This window comes from Sitophilus oryzae, unplaced genomic scaffold (genome assembly GCF_002938485.1).
Source record: "Sitophilus oryzae breed Bouriz unplaced genomic scaffold, Soryzae_2.0 scaffold_186_pilon_pilon, whole genome shotgun sequence".
NCBI lineage: Eukaryota > Metazoa > Arthropoda > Insecta > Coleoptera > Curculionidae > Sitophilus > Sitophilus oryzae.
The window spans coordinates 1,169,652-1,185,345 of record NW_022146579.1 but is presented as its reverse complement, the minus strand read 5'-3'; the positions used below and the strand labels follow the sequence as shown (position 1 = coordinate 1,185,345).

Genomic DNA, 15,694 nt, shown 5'->3' with positions numbered 1-15,694 from the left:
GTCAGTTTAATAATATATTTTCGTACTTTTGTGCTTAGGCGTAAAAGTGAAGCACTTTTAGGCGTTAAAATGACGTTTATATTGTCAATCCCATCGCAAAAATTTATGCTTTTGTGACGTTTGAAAAAAAATATATATTTTTTTTCATTGTTTCGTTCATTTGTTTCGAATTTCGTCTGAAGTTATTGGACTATTATCTCAGTTAGAGCATTCAACAAATGTCAAGGTATTTTTTCTATTCCCTTTTTTTATAGCGGAACTTTTGACATTTCAGTTACGCGAAAATTAATTTACCGCCTACTCCTGGTAATAGCAAGCTGAAAATAATTATGTTTTACCGTTTTTTTATATTCTAAAGGGTATCTGAAAGAAAATACACTTTGTTATTGTGATTTATATTAGTCTTGAACTCTCTGAATGAAATGAGCTTTTTTGAGGTTTTAATTTTTAACGAGTTTTTTATTTGTTATTTTAAATATTATAACAGTAGGTGGGTTACCTAATACTATTTTTATACCGATATACTACAGAAGAAATCGACATTACGATACTTCATTTTTTGACTGTTATATTTGAGGTTTGAAAGTAAAGTAAAGATTTCAGTTAACATCTCCTTTTCGCTGCCAGGGCTAATCTGGATGGGATCTACTTTGTTTACGAGGAATCCGAACCGCGGTCCTCGGCCATATCATGCTAAATGGCCTACCGACTTGGCAAGTGTCTAAATCGACTCTTCCTCACACGAGATATACGATCTCATCCGGCTTCGAACCGGCGTGAATGAGCAGTATGTGTCAATAGATTTTACACTTTAGCCTTGAGTTTCGAACCGGTCACCCGTCCATCCACTAGTATCGTCTTACGTCGCTTAACTTAGGTGTTCTAATGGGAACAGGTGTTTCGATGTAGCTAGGCCGTTGCCCACGTTTAAAAGTGATTTGAATTTAAATGTATTCATTAGCCTTTTTTTAGCCTTTTCTTAGTTTATTTTATGTTGTTTCCTGTTTACTTTTTAATTGGTTTTATCTTATTCTTGCATATGATCGAAAAAAACGCGTCAAAGATGGCAATCGATAATAATTTTGGCGCGGTCAATCTCTAGGCGTCATTTACTTAACCCGTACTTGAGTAAATATTATTTTTAAACGGTGTAATTTAAAATTCCAGAAAAATGTTTGTTTGGAAACAGATTTGTGTGTCCGGAAACCTTCTATTCTTTTTAATCTTTCTGTAATTAGTGTTAATTTTTGACAATTTTTATATCAGTTTTTAGTAAATGACTTCTAGAGATTGACCTCGCCAAAATTATCATCGATTCTCATTCCTCCGTCTTTGGCCGTTTCTTCTCTCGATCATTTCAGTATTTTAAATTTTACAGGGTGGTCCGAACTGTATTCCGGAAACTGTGTCAGCATATTCTGCAGGTAAAAATAGGTAAAAAACTTCTTATAAATGTATGTCCTAAAATGCTTAATTTTGGAGATACAGGGTATACAAGTTTCATATTTATTTTCGATTTTTTCTAAATAATTTATGAAGTAACGTCAATATTTGGATGAAATATGGTGTCTGGGAGTTTTTTGACATCAGAAATTTGATTTTGATGTCAATATGACTCCTACTTGTAGATTGTAGAGGACGCCACCTACATATTTTGTAACTAGTTTGAAGAGTAATAACTTTTCGTCCGTACCTGTATAAAACTAGTGAGTAAAAAAATATGAATTTACGACATTTTTTTACGTAAAAAACGTCTCTTGGTAAAAATCGCTGCTGGTAATGGTTCTCCAGATATTTGGAATCGAAATTATCAATACCTATCATGACTGACATAAAATTAAACATGTTGACTAAACAGTTATTAGACTGAAATCATAAATTTGAAATGTTTTGCGCCAAAAGTTCGTGAAACCAAACGCGCCAAACCAAACCAAACAGAAAAAAATTTTGATTAATTTTAAAAAATAAAAGTATATATGTAATATAATAAATTTATTATTTCATTCAAATAACTATCTACACAACGTGTTTATTTTTTGTCAAGACATGTATTGACTATTTCCATTTCAAATATCTTGGGAACGTTTGCTCGTAGCGATTTTTACCAAGAGACATTTTTTACGTAGAAAGTCACGGAAATATATATTTTTTCACTCAGTAGTTTTATACAGGTACGGACGAAAAGTTATTACACTTTGTAGGTGGCGCCCCCTACAAATAGGAGTTATATTGACATCAAAATCAACTTTTCCATGTAAAAAAAACCAAGACACCAATTTTCATCCAAATATTGACGTTACTTGTTAAATTATTTAGAAAAAATCGAAATAAATGTGAAACTTGTACACCCGGTATCTCCGAAACTAAGCATTTTATGTCATACATTTATACGAACTGTTTTACTTATTTTTATCTGCAGAATATCCTGCCGAAGTTTCCGGAATACAGTTCCACCCTGTATATAAAACGTTATTTTATATTGATTACCTACTCCTCATATGTAGTAGGTAACAAATACCGTAGCAATTCGAATAAAACATCACGTTTGGTGTAATTCATAGGCCGACCATTGCTTTCCTTTAACAAATGGCTTTGTAATAAGTCCATATACGGCAGGATTATCCAGAGAGGATGGCAACTGGATGCCATTGCCGGAGATAAATCAGTTTGCTCTGTGACAAACTGCAGTGTGACCTTGTTTGATACGACAGAACAAAGAGCTTCATTCATAATTGATTGTTATGACTGAATGATGAAAGCTGTATTTTATGAACAGTTAGTTGAAGTTATTTAAAGATAATTTTTTTATAGATAATAATAATTTTTCTTCTAATAGTTTTTGTTCTATAATCGCAATTTCCGATGCACGTGATCAACTTTGAGTGACAAGCGATGGCGACAGCGCTGCCAGATTGTGATGGATTTATCAGATGAAACTTAATTTTTAAAATTGACAAACAACATATTTATTATATCATTTTTTAAAGACATTTACGTTTTATTTTTAATTTAATAACTAATATTTTTGTGGTTAATTGATTTATTTGTCTTATAGATTATTTTACTTGTTACATATTGGCAAAAACTAGTACATTATGAAGATTATTATAAGCGTTATTATGGGTTATTTATTTATTGATAGATGTACATCAACGCCATAAGTGGTAATGACAAGTAAGAGAGTGCTATTAATGCACCAACTAATAATCATAGAATTTAATAAAAACTAACTTTGAAAGTGGTATAATGTGCTTATCAATCAAACTTACTTTTCTGACTGTAGTCAAGGGTAATAAAGGACCTTTTTTGTCACGTTCTCGTTCAAAATAGTTTTAAAAAAACAGGGAAGCTACAACCCTTTTGTTTCGACTGTTTAAATGCTTCGGCATATTTTCAACATACAAATTTTAAGAAATGCAATACAAAAACTCGAAAACTTTGTTCTTAAAAGAACTGTTTGTGCTTAAAAGCGCAATTTTTGAAAAAGACTATGAAAATAGGCAAAAAAACGAGAATTACTCACAAAGATTCAACAACAACACGATATTATACAAAATAATGACTGACACTAAGATAATTGTCAAATAATAAAGGACAACATTGCTGATCGTGGCGCAATGTGACCAACATAGCGATAATAAAATTCGGTTTAAACTAATTTTTGCAGCTTTAATCTAAATAAAATATCTGTTACAATCATTTGCTCTATAAAGTAAAATGAAGAGCTGCTCGGTATCTTAAATTATGCAACAAATTTAAACATTTTTGTCAAAATTTAATTTAGTCAGGTTTATAAACTTTAGTGCACGGCCACACAGAAAGCGTTTTTTGCGTTTTTAGCGTGAAGCGTCTTTTGCGTCTAAAACAAAATAACAGGATTATATAGGAGTGGCCCCACCAAAAGCGTCTAGCGGTCGGCGTGTCTCGCAAAAAACGCAAATGAAAACAAATCAATTTGTTTTCTGTAGCGTCTTTAGCGTTTTCTATGAGACCCCGTCATAGGCGAACGTAATATTTAATAATACAATAAAAATAAATTAAATAGTAATAGCATTTTTTTTCAGTTTAGGATATTATCTAAAAATATTTTTATAGAGAGTATCTACTGTTTAGGAAGATTCTATTAATGAAATGTTGAAAAAGTAATAAATTAAGGGAATATTTTCTTACGCGTAAAAAATAGTTTTTATGCGTAAAAAGTGTTTTTTTTTCTGCGTAAAAAAGGTTTTTTTACAGAAACAAATGGTTTTGACGCGTAAAAATTAGTTTTTTTACGTGTAACAAATAGTTTTTACACGTAAAACATATTTTTTTGTGTAAAAACTTTTTTTTATCAGAAACAATAAGTTTTTGACGCGTAAAAAATAGTTTTTTACGTGTAACAAATAGTTTTTTACACGTAAAAAACTATTTTTTTTGCGTCAAATATTTTTTTTTATCAGAAACAATAAGTTTTTGACGCGTAAAAAAATACTTTTTTTGCGTAAAAAAGGTTTTTTTACCGGAAACAATAAGTTTTTGACGCGTAAAAAAATAATTTTTACGTGTAACAAATAGTTTTTTTTACACGTAAAAAATATTTTTTTTGTGTAAAAAAGTTTTTTTTACCAGAAATAATAAGTTCTTGACGCGTAAAAAAATAGTTTTTTTACGTGTAACAAATAGTTTTTTTATACGTTAAAAATATTTCTTTTTGCGTAAAGAAGGTTTTTTACCAGAAACAATAAGTTTCTGATGCGTAAAAAAATAGTTTTTTACGTTTAACAAATAGTTTTATACGCGTAAAAAATAGTTTTCTACCAGTAAAAATAGTTCTATACGCGTAAAAAATAGTTTTTTACATATAATAGTTTTATTCGCGTAAAATAATAAAAATAGTTTTTTACGTGTAACAAATGGTTTTTTACAAGTAATAATTTGATTCACTTTTAAAAAATTTGTATTAAAATATCAATATTTTTGATAAACACGTGGATTGCTCACAAATACACGTCGCGTCACTACGTATTTCTAAGCCGTTAACACGTTTCGTTACAAGTAGCTCGTGTGTCAGAGCCGTCTCGCTAGCTCGTATGTCACGGCCTTGAATGTTTACTCCCAGCGCGCGTAAAGAAGTTTTACTCCAAAAAGTTTTATAAATCTTGTCCTAAAATTGCGTTAGCAACTAGTAATATATATTTACTATTCTATTATATAATTATAATTCTTTATTATATTATATTATAATTACAACAAGTAACCACAACACTACAACATAAAAAACTATAACAAGTAACCACAACAATACAACATAAAATAACTATACACATATAAACTAAAATGCGTAAAATAAATGGCAAATTATTATTTTTACACACACCACTGGCACTAGCAGTAGATTGTGTTTGTCGCCGAATATATGCCCCGGCCTGTCCACAATTCAATCCCAGCATCTTTTATCTTCGTCTCTTCAACGCTAACCGCGCCGATCTCGCCTATCTCTTTCTCACAGGATTGATTGTTGAACGGGCCGGGAATCCACGAGCTTGCCGCGTCTTTTGCGTGTTTTTAATGGACACAAATCGAAAAAAACGCTTAAAACGGTAAAATCGCAAAAAGCGCTTGAGACGCAAAAAACGCAAAACGCTAAAAACGCTTTCTGTGTGGCCGTGGGCTTAGTGTCAATGTCGATATGATTGATAAAGTGCATCGGAAAATGTTTTGAGTTTACAATATATCGGTTCAAATGTGTAAAAAATATTCCAGATTATAGTTATTTAAACCTATGTTATGGGATATGAAAATTGAAAATATTGATAATCGGGAATTAGATACTTAGATTTTATTTAAACGGAATTCGTTCTGAATTAATGCCACGCAATAATTCTCTCAGGATTGAATAATTTTAAAGCAGTTGAGCTCAGTTGCGGTAGATAACCGGGCCTAATGCTTTATATCGGTTTTGGATGCCATGACACGGCAAGGGACAAATGCGGTTAGTACTGCAATTCGCAAAGGACAAGAAGCATAATCGATCGGTTGGTTTAGCGTTCGACTATCGGATATATCACCTTGTTTTAATTAACTCTTCTGTAGAGATTAATTATTGGTAAGCATTGTAAATGCTTCCTAAAATGACGTTTAATTGTCTTAGATAAAACATCTTATTTATTTTTCATGTTCTAGTATAATACACCCAGAGTTTGGTCAACAATGTTGAGGAGGTAAAATTTTGTAATATTTAATGTTACAAAACTGTATGATAATCAGTTTAAATGAAATAAAGGACCCAATTACGTTGTGTTGGAGATACGGAGTGATCAACAAATGATAGAAATATCTAGTTGGTTATTCTTTTGTTTGTTTTGAATGCAATACATTTAAGATATTGAAATATTTATCGGCTGTTATTACTACAGTTGCAAGAAAACGCAAATTAAATAATATGATGAATTTTTGAAGTGAAACTTTTTTACGTGACACACCAAATTCCTTGACATGACTTGATTTTGACCATGCCTTGATGCACGAGCTAGCGAGAAAAAAGCGGTAAAGATCGCTCAAACACCAAAAAAAATTTAATTTAAAGCTAAGAACTTTAAATAATTTTCTGTACGTGGGTACCAATATCCTCTGGTTATGTGCTAGGAAGTAAAGTTTCATGCATATTTTTATCGATAGGTTTGTAGCTTCTGAATAATTGTCTAGGTAAAGCATTTAGCTCCTTTGCTTGCTCAGAATTAGAATTATTGGAGTTAAGCAACTCGCATTTTCATTGGAGGACGTCGTCATATTAATTTCAAACCAATAATCAACTAGTATGTTTGTATAATTTAACACAAAATTACTGTCAACCACTATAAATACGAATTGTTGGTTAGGTTCAACATTTTGTCTCTTCTTAAATAAATTTAAGCGTTAACATTAATAGGCTTTGGCATAAAACTTCTGTATTTTGGGTAGTATTCCACAAAATTTGCAAGCTATTAAGGAAACAGAAAATGTACAGTTTACTAGAAATAAATTGAAAATAACATTTATATTAAAACAGCATTATACAGGTTGTCCCACGCTGAGCGTGCATTAGAAGTTTCTAGAGAACTACATTATCTAGATCGGATATTTTTTGGACATTACTGTTTCACAACGAGCTCTATCGATTAAAAATATTTTCAATATGGCGGCACTTCCGGGAATACCGGAAGTTTACAATAACTTTCTTATTTTCGAGCTTATTTTAAATGGCTACCCCCATTTTTTATTACATACTTAAATTCTCTGAAATTTTATGAATTTTAATATCAAACACTTAACGTTAACCGTTTTTGAGAAAAAAAATATTTATTTTGGAGGAAAAAAACTGTCTATCAAAAAAATGTGTATAGCCTAAACGACCAATTCAGTGATTACCACAGCTACTGTGGCATAAAGAGAAGACATATCCCCTATCTATTTCAAAGACTATCTATTTCAAAAATTAAATTGTTTAGTGTCATATAATATTGGCCGTAGCTGTCATGGAATTGAGCGATTAAAAAATTATCATAAATCATTTTTTTCAAATGGAAACCCACTTTTTTTTATTTAACTTTTATTTGACTAGTGTAAAGATTTTTTAATTCGTTACTTTTTGACTATACACGTTTCTATACCTAAAATAAATCGTTTTTAAGATATTTAAGATTTAGTTTTAAACCGTATATTTTTCTGGTTTTTAACTAGCATCCTATGATGTTAAACATCAAGCGATATTAAACTATATATGACCATGTCATATTGCCATTAGATATCATTAAAATACAAGATATATTTTTATAAATACATCTTATAAACTTTTAGCAGCAGTATTTATAATATACGAAATTCAAATAATTATTTTTTTGGCAGAAGGAAATAAATTGTCTGATAGTTTGACACTTAATGCCAAAGGAAGCTAACTATGCTTAAAACTTAATCTTAAATAACTTAAAAACTATTTATTTTTGGTATAGGAACATGTATAGTTAACAAGTAACGAATTAAAAAACCTTTTCACTAGTTCAATAAAAATAGTGGGTTTCCATTTGAAAAAATGATTTATGATAATTGTTTAATCGCTCAATTCCATTACACCTACGGGCAATATTATATGATATTTGAACAATTTAATTTTTGGAATAGATAGCCACATGCCTTTTCTTTATGGCACAGTGGCTGTGGTAATCACTAAATTTGTCGTTTAGACTATACAGATTTTTTTGACAGTTTTTTCCTCCAAAAATTTTAAATATTTTTTTTCTCAAAAACGGTTAGTGTTAGGAATAGAGTGTTTTACATCAAAATCCATAAAATTTTACAGAGAATTTATATGTCTAATAAAAAATGGGGGTAGCCATTTAAAACAAGAAAGTTGCAGTCAACTTCCGGTACTTCCAGAAGTGCCGCCATATTGAAAATATTTTTAATCGATAGATCTCATTTTGAACCAGTGGTGTGCAAAAAATCTCCGATCTAGGTATTGTAGTTATCTAGAAACTTCTAATGCACGCTCAGCCTGGGACACCCTGTATGTCACTTTTTCAAACATGTCCTTCAGATCCTCCAATTTAATAGCTGTTAGTAAGAAGTTTCACTTCAAATATGCGCACATAGTCCACGCACAATTTTTTTTCGATTATATTTAAATTTCTTTTCCATAATAATATAATAGTGAGACCAATCAAAACGAGATGGGAAATAAATGTATTTAATCTGAAGGTTCTAAGTTGTTATGTTCTGTTCTTCTAAGCACCATACTAAAACTTACGACAAAAGTGATAACAACCAAAATTAACGACTTAACATGCTTAGCCGATGAACAGCAAGGTTTCAGATCGGGCAGATCATGCACAGACGCGGTTTTTGTCATAAGACAGATAACAGAAAAATCAATCGAATATAACAAACCAGCGTATATGTGTTTTATTGATTTAGAAAAAGCGTTCGACCGTGTGCAGCTAAGAGACGTTGTACACCTTCCTTACAATAGGCAAATCCCACACAAGCTCGTTAAAACCATACAAAACATATATGAAGCGAACCAAATTCATGCTAAAATTAACGGGGTCCTGACCGAACCAATAAATGTAGGCCGTGGAATCCGACAAGGTGACTCCCTGAGCCCTCTTCTTTTCGACATGATTATGGACGAAATAATAGGAAATGTATGTTTACTGAAGGGATACAGTATGGGCGACCAGGAAATTACTATTCTATGCTATGTCGACGACGCCGTATTGGTAGCTGAAAATGAGAACGATCTACAGCGCTTATTACATCGATTTAATTGCACTGCCAAATCACTTAATATGATAATATTGACCCAGAAAACTAAAAGCATGACGACATCAAAAGTACCACTAAGATGCAAACTGGAAGTCGAGGGCAATGTTATCTAGCAGGAGATGAAGTTTAAGTATCTAGGCATAGTAATCTCAGGATATGGTGATGTAGAAGCGGAGGTGCGAGAACGGACAACGAAGGCAATTAGAATAGCAGGATGCCTGAATGATACAATATGGCGAAATAAAAACATTGAGGTGGAAACTAAAGCGAGAATTTACAAGGCAACGGTACGACCAATAATGACATACACTGCAGAAACTCGACCTGATACCGCTAAAACTAAACAACTACTAGAGACAACCGAAATCAGAGTACTAGGCAGAATACCTGGAAAGACGCTTCTGGACAGGGAGAGAAATGAAAGCATAAGAAGAGCATGCAAGGTGGAAAATGTAAATGAGTGGGTATTCAGCAGAAAGGAAGATTGGAACGACCATATCAGCAGAATGGACAACAGAAGGATAGTGAGAGTTGCACGCGACAAATCACCGTTAGGTCGCAGAAGCTTAGGACGTCCGTTAACTTGTCAGTCTGACCGGCAGAGATGACGAAACCAAACAGGCGATTCGCCTAGTATGAAGAAGGAAGAAGAAGAAGAAGAATCTGAAGGTTTTCTAATTTTAATTATAGAATAGATAGATTAAAAAAATATAGGTTAGGTTACGTGCTTATTACGTGGTTACGAAAAATGAAATATCAACATCATTTCATACGTTTTTTTTTCCTATCAAAAATTGAATTAAATAAAAAAAATATTTTGCTATCTACCTCAGTTTTTTCACAATTTAAAACGATTGTAGGGAGAAAAATGTTGGTTTAACAAGGGTCTTCGGATGGCATGACGGTGCGAATATTTTCTAAATAACGGGATTTTGCTTTGCTTGCGTCTGTTGAAACTGAAAAGGGCAATATTGGAAGGGACCTGACATAAGGAGCGTCATTCCGAGTGATTTATTCCTTCCTTTAAATAACTTAAGAGCAAAAGTTTTCTCTGTGTCTGTTTTGGTGATGTATTACATCTAGTAACCTTTAAATTCATAAAAGTATCTCTAGTTTGTTTATAGGGAATTTAAAAAAATAGCGAAACGTCGTACGTGATTTTTAATGTCACTAAAACAGCCGTTACACTATCCCCATGATGTTTCACGAAATATTTCTGGAAATATTTCGTAAAATATTTCGTGCAACATTTCGCAAAACATTTCGGGAAACAGTACGATAAATATAAGCCTGTGTTATAAAACTTAGTTTCCCACCTTTCCTAAAATTGATCCATACCCGCCGCGCCGTGATTGGTTGTTTGTTTTTTATTATTAACCCAATACTAACCTTATATTAATCAATTAAGGCCGTAAACAAACATCATATAAAATTTTATATACTAATTCATTATAATAAAATTAAATCATAACAATATTGTAATTATATTCCTGCAGTTTAAGTGAAAAGTTTTGTTCCTAAATATCTACTATACATATAATAAACGCGTGTTCAAATATTAATTCTGTGGAATATATATCAATATAATATAAAACGAGATGTAATTAACGAAATATCATCGTAAACAGCTATTTTAGAAACGTCTAGGTTTACATATTTCACTGAGATTTATGAAAAAAATCCTTTGCCTTGGATACAGATACCGCCACGTCTTGGAAATAGCTCAAAACAAAACAAAATTGAACGAGGCAACAAAAAATCCCCCCTCGCCCTCACAAGTAGTTTTCAGGCGCTTTTGAGAATCGAAAGTAGGTCGAGGCAAACCGAAGTGGGCCAAGACAACTGGAAATAAATCGGAATGCGTCAAAGTTGGGCGACGAAACGCGACCTTGACATGTTTCGAATTGTTTCTCGCATAGTGTACTCGTAGACGCTGTTTAAGAGTTTGCATCATTTATAAAAGTGAAATCAATACATCTCAACATTTATATTAGAATAACTACGATTAATATTATGCAAATTATTAGATCGTACCCTAAGATTTCAATTTTTCAAAATAAAAAAAGTTAAAATCTTTCAATTGGCTCGATTTTTCTTATTCAATGTTAATTAGCGCTGATCAATATTGTTGCGTTCAATATAATAAGATTAAATAATTTAAAAAACCAGAGTGGGACTTGAAATTATTTTAAATAATAATTAAATAGTTTTTTTGTTGTTAAGGTACCCAAAACAAAAGAGAAAAAAGTGTGGAAAAAGTATATCATTGTACTTCGGCAACCGAGTTCTTTCAAAAGCTATATAAAAAATTCAGGTCCGTATTTAAAAAAATTAAGTTGGCCTCTGTGTCTCACAAACTATCAGCTAATTTGAAAATCTAAAAATACTATCAGAATTATTATATTTTATTCTAAAATGTAACGGCAGAAAAGAATAAAATTGATTTTGAAAAAAAATTCGTTATTTCCAAAAAACTCAGCAATCTCACAGGTTGCAGTGTTTCCGGCACAGAACGACCTCTTATTATTGGAAAAGTGAGAGTCGATTTGAAGACACCCGGTATATAATTTTTATATAATAAAATGTGAAGGATCTCCCATAGTTTCTTGACCTTATTTTAGTTTGTGCATTACAACAGTAATTCATTTTTAAACTTATTAGAAAAATAACTGAGTTAAGCATCCCACCGTTAGAGCTCAAGACGAAGAGTATTTTTTGCGAAAAAAAAATAATATAAAAGGTTCGTTTCCAAGACGGAAATTGCTCGGGGAATTTTCGAGGAGCTGGAAAATTAGAAAATTCAACCCGGCAATAAGGTAGAGAAAATTATTTTAAAATTGTCGGTAATTCAACTTGTCTAGGACGGTCATTTCGTAGGAAAAGGCCTTGAATTTTGCGATGGCATGCCATCTATTACTTTTTTTTTGCTGTTGTAGTTTTTGTATTTACTGTTTAGAAAATAATATATAATGTCTCAATTGGATATACCGGGTGCGTCTCAAAATTGGCTCACCCCCTATAACTTTTTTATTTTTTCAGATAAAAAACGAGATTTGGTATGTTTAGTATATGACATAAATTAGGTTGATTGACGGATTTCATTGTTTTTGACCACTTCCTGTTCCACAGGAAATGGCTACAACCTTGGCACCCTCGGTATTTTTTTTACTTTATTCAATAGAAAATGACAGTCTTAATAGAATGACATATCATATGTCAACTTTTGACATTTTCGCTCAAAACGATGTTGTATTTTAAATTTCAATCTAGAATGTCACGACTGTGTTAAAAATACTTATCAAGGAGCCTTGGAAAAATTGATTTGACCCTCTAATGTTTTTCGTGTCTTGTAAGATGCCCAAATCGTATTTTTAATCATATCTCAGTTTTTTCAAATGGAACGAGGGTGACTCGTTAGCATATTTGGAAAAAGCATTTTTTACGACTAATTTGATACCACATACTTGGTATTTAGAGTCAAATTTTGGTTACGAACCGTAAGTTATAATTTAAAATAAACCTTGGAAAAATTGATTTGACCGTCTAATGTTTTTCGTCTTATAAGATGCCCAAATCGTATTTTTAATCATATCTAATTTTTTTTAAATGGAACGAGGGTGGTATTTATTTATTTATTTATCGTATGGCTCGTACACATGGAATAAAAACAATACAATGTTAAAAATATAAAACAAAACATCAGAAAAGTACAAATACAACAATATAAGGACGAACAGAGTGTAAAAAAGTATGAATATCATATTTACACTCATAGAATCAATCCAGTCGACTGCTGTCTGAGGAAGATCAATGAAGTCATTTACTGTGCCAGTGCGATAAGCCGTCATCTCGCAATCCTGCACTATGTGGCGGATGGTCTGGTTCCCCCTGCCGCAGCTGCACAATGGACCAGCGATCTTTTTCCATTTATGAAGCGAGTCTCTACATATTACGAGGGTGGTAATATCTTTAGCATATTTGGAAAAAATGTAAATTTTTTGTATGTAAAATATTTTTTTTACTTTTAATTTTTATTTTATTTTATAATGTAATTTAAAAAAAAATACGAATAATTTGGTACCACACATTTGATATTTCGAGTCAAATTGTCGTTACATTTATGACCATGACACTGTAAATTAAAATTTAAAATGCTATTTTTTTAATTGAATAAATCATATTCGAAAATGTCAAAAGTTGACATATGATATGTAATTCTATTCAGAGTGTCATTTTCTATCGAATAAAGCCAAAGAATACCGAGAATTCCATTTAAAAATCAAAAGTTGTAGTAATTTCCTGTGAAACAGGAAATGGCCGAAAACAATTTTTTTCCTGAAAAAAATAAAAAAGTTATAGTGGTGAGCAACTTTTGAGACGCATCCGGTATATTACAAAATATAAATGTATTTTGATGCAGATTGTTGTATTATACTAATGCCTATATCGGTTTTAAGCTATAAAATGTAATGCCAGAACCTATACATGTATATTTTGGATTGTTAAGAATAATGTTAGCATTATTTGCGGCGCAAAAGTTCATAGTTCGCCAAAAATTACGACACTGAAAAGCAAAGACAGAAAGATAGTCAAAGCCGTAGGGGTCTACTGATAGGGCATTGAAAGCTTAATAGGCATCTAAAGCTGATAGGATTGACAGACGAAGCTATGTGCACGTTTTGTCAATCTAAACTGTCAAGAAACAACAGAACACATTTTATGTCGGTGCAGCAATCTGGCAAATATGCGGTTCTTTGTACTAGGCAATGCTAGGCCATTGATAAAGAGCTTGGGTTACGAAAGACTTGGATAACGTTGGGATATACATAGTTATACAGACCTCTATATTGATTCAGTGATCAATATTCACATTTAATATTTGAATTGTTATTAAGTATGTTTATATTTGTGAATAAATAAATTTATTATTATTATTATAATAGGTATTTCCTCTTTGCTTCCAGGTGCGTTCCAGGAGCCTCAACCACCTCGACTCGCTGGAAATGCGCCAGGCGGTCGTTTCCACAGGCGAAGCACCCCTCAAAGACTCCAAATCGGAGCCCGACTGTACCCGACCCCTCCATCCACCCCCCTCGACGCCAGTGGCGGCGGTTGATGCCCAAGGAACCAGCGCCACAACGTCATCGGTCACCACTGTGACGCAATCTATAACGCAGATCGACGGTCACGCGGCAGCGAGGAAGCACATGTTGAGCAGATCACAGGTAGGCTTAGATTTGTTAAAATATCTTATAAAAAGACTCTTAAAACAATGAAACATGTAATCAATGAATCGTCACAATATACAATATTATTTGCAATCACCATATTTGAAGAAATATTTTCAGAATACCTTAAAAACTTATTACTTTCTGAATATCTTAAAAAACTTATCTCATAGCGCTGAAAGAAAACCTCTCACCTTGGCCACAAAGCCCGTTTGAATGACAAGGCAAATTCTGCACTTGAGTATGATGACGGAAATAGATTAAAAATCGCTGTCTTTTACGATTAGGCGTATTCGTTTGCGACAAATGGCGGTATTCCATATATGGTTACTTTCCTTACATCAGGGAAATTCGTGAGCAAAAGGCTAGCTAAAATGACTTAGACTGGTTTGTGGTTTGTAATAAATTGCAACTGTCAAACCAGCAACAAACTGTAAAGAAACACTTAAAAATATTTACTAGTGGAAAAATTACTAATTTAGTGCAAAATGCAACCTAGTCTACAGGTTGCATTTTCCACAAAATTTATACAGGATGTTTCAAAAACACATGTGCCATCTACCACTATGCGTTTAACCCTATGCTTTTAAAATGTATTATATTTGTTAAATTCTGACAAATTTGTAAAGCCGGACTCATACGACTCGCAAGGATAAGTTGCGCCCGCCTAGCCAGCAATAGACAAAAATGGGCCTAACTACAAAGAGAGTATTTAAATATGTTACGGAGGCTACATCATAATTGGAAATTGTTGAATAAGCTGAGAATGATGGTGATGCTGATGCTGATGCTGCTGCTGATGATGATGATGATGATAATATTTATAAAAGAGTAATATATCTACTATTTCGATTACCGAGTAAATCTAAACACTCCACTTAAATAATAAAGTATCTTATCTAGCATAATATGGGTTACCGCGCAATTGCTAAGGCATTAATAAAATTAAAATTTAATTAAAAAGCTAATTGGAATTTCGTCATGTTTAGTGATGAAACAAGAATAGGCCTAGTGTCAGACTCGCGACGAATTTTGGTCTGTAGAGCATCAGGAAGACAAGCACGCTTGAATGCAGCTCAACCCCGTGTCCCGTTTTAAGGGAGAAGCATTATGGTATGGGCAGGTATAATGCACGGAGCTCGAACCCTTCTTGTTTTAATTTATGGCACAATGACAGGTGCCTC

The 15,694-nt window shown here is 32.5% G+C and overlaps 1 protein-coding gene across 2 annotated transcripts in view; it reads left to right on the top strand.

Annotated features, from left to right (window-relative positions):
* Positions 1–15,694, top strand: part of LOC115883354 (pleckstrin homology domain-containing family G member 5) — a 432,893-nt gene that overhangs the window by 300,627 nt on the left and 116,572 nt on the right. For both annotated transcript variants that reach the window (XM_030901711.1, XM_030901710.1), the window contains one exon: positions 14,247–14,507. In XM_030901711.1, the coding sequence (XP_030757571.1) occupies positions 14,247–14,507 (261 nt within the window). The remainder of the gene's footprint in view (positions 1–14,246; positions 14,508–15,694) is intronic.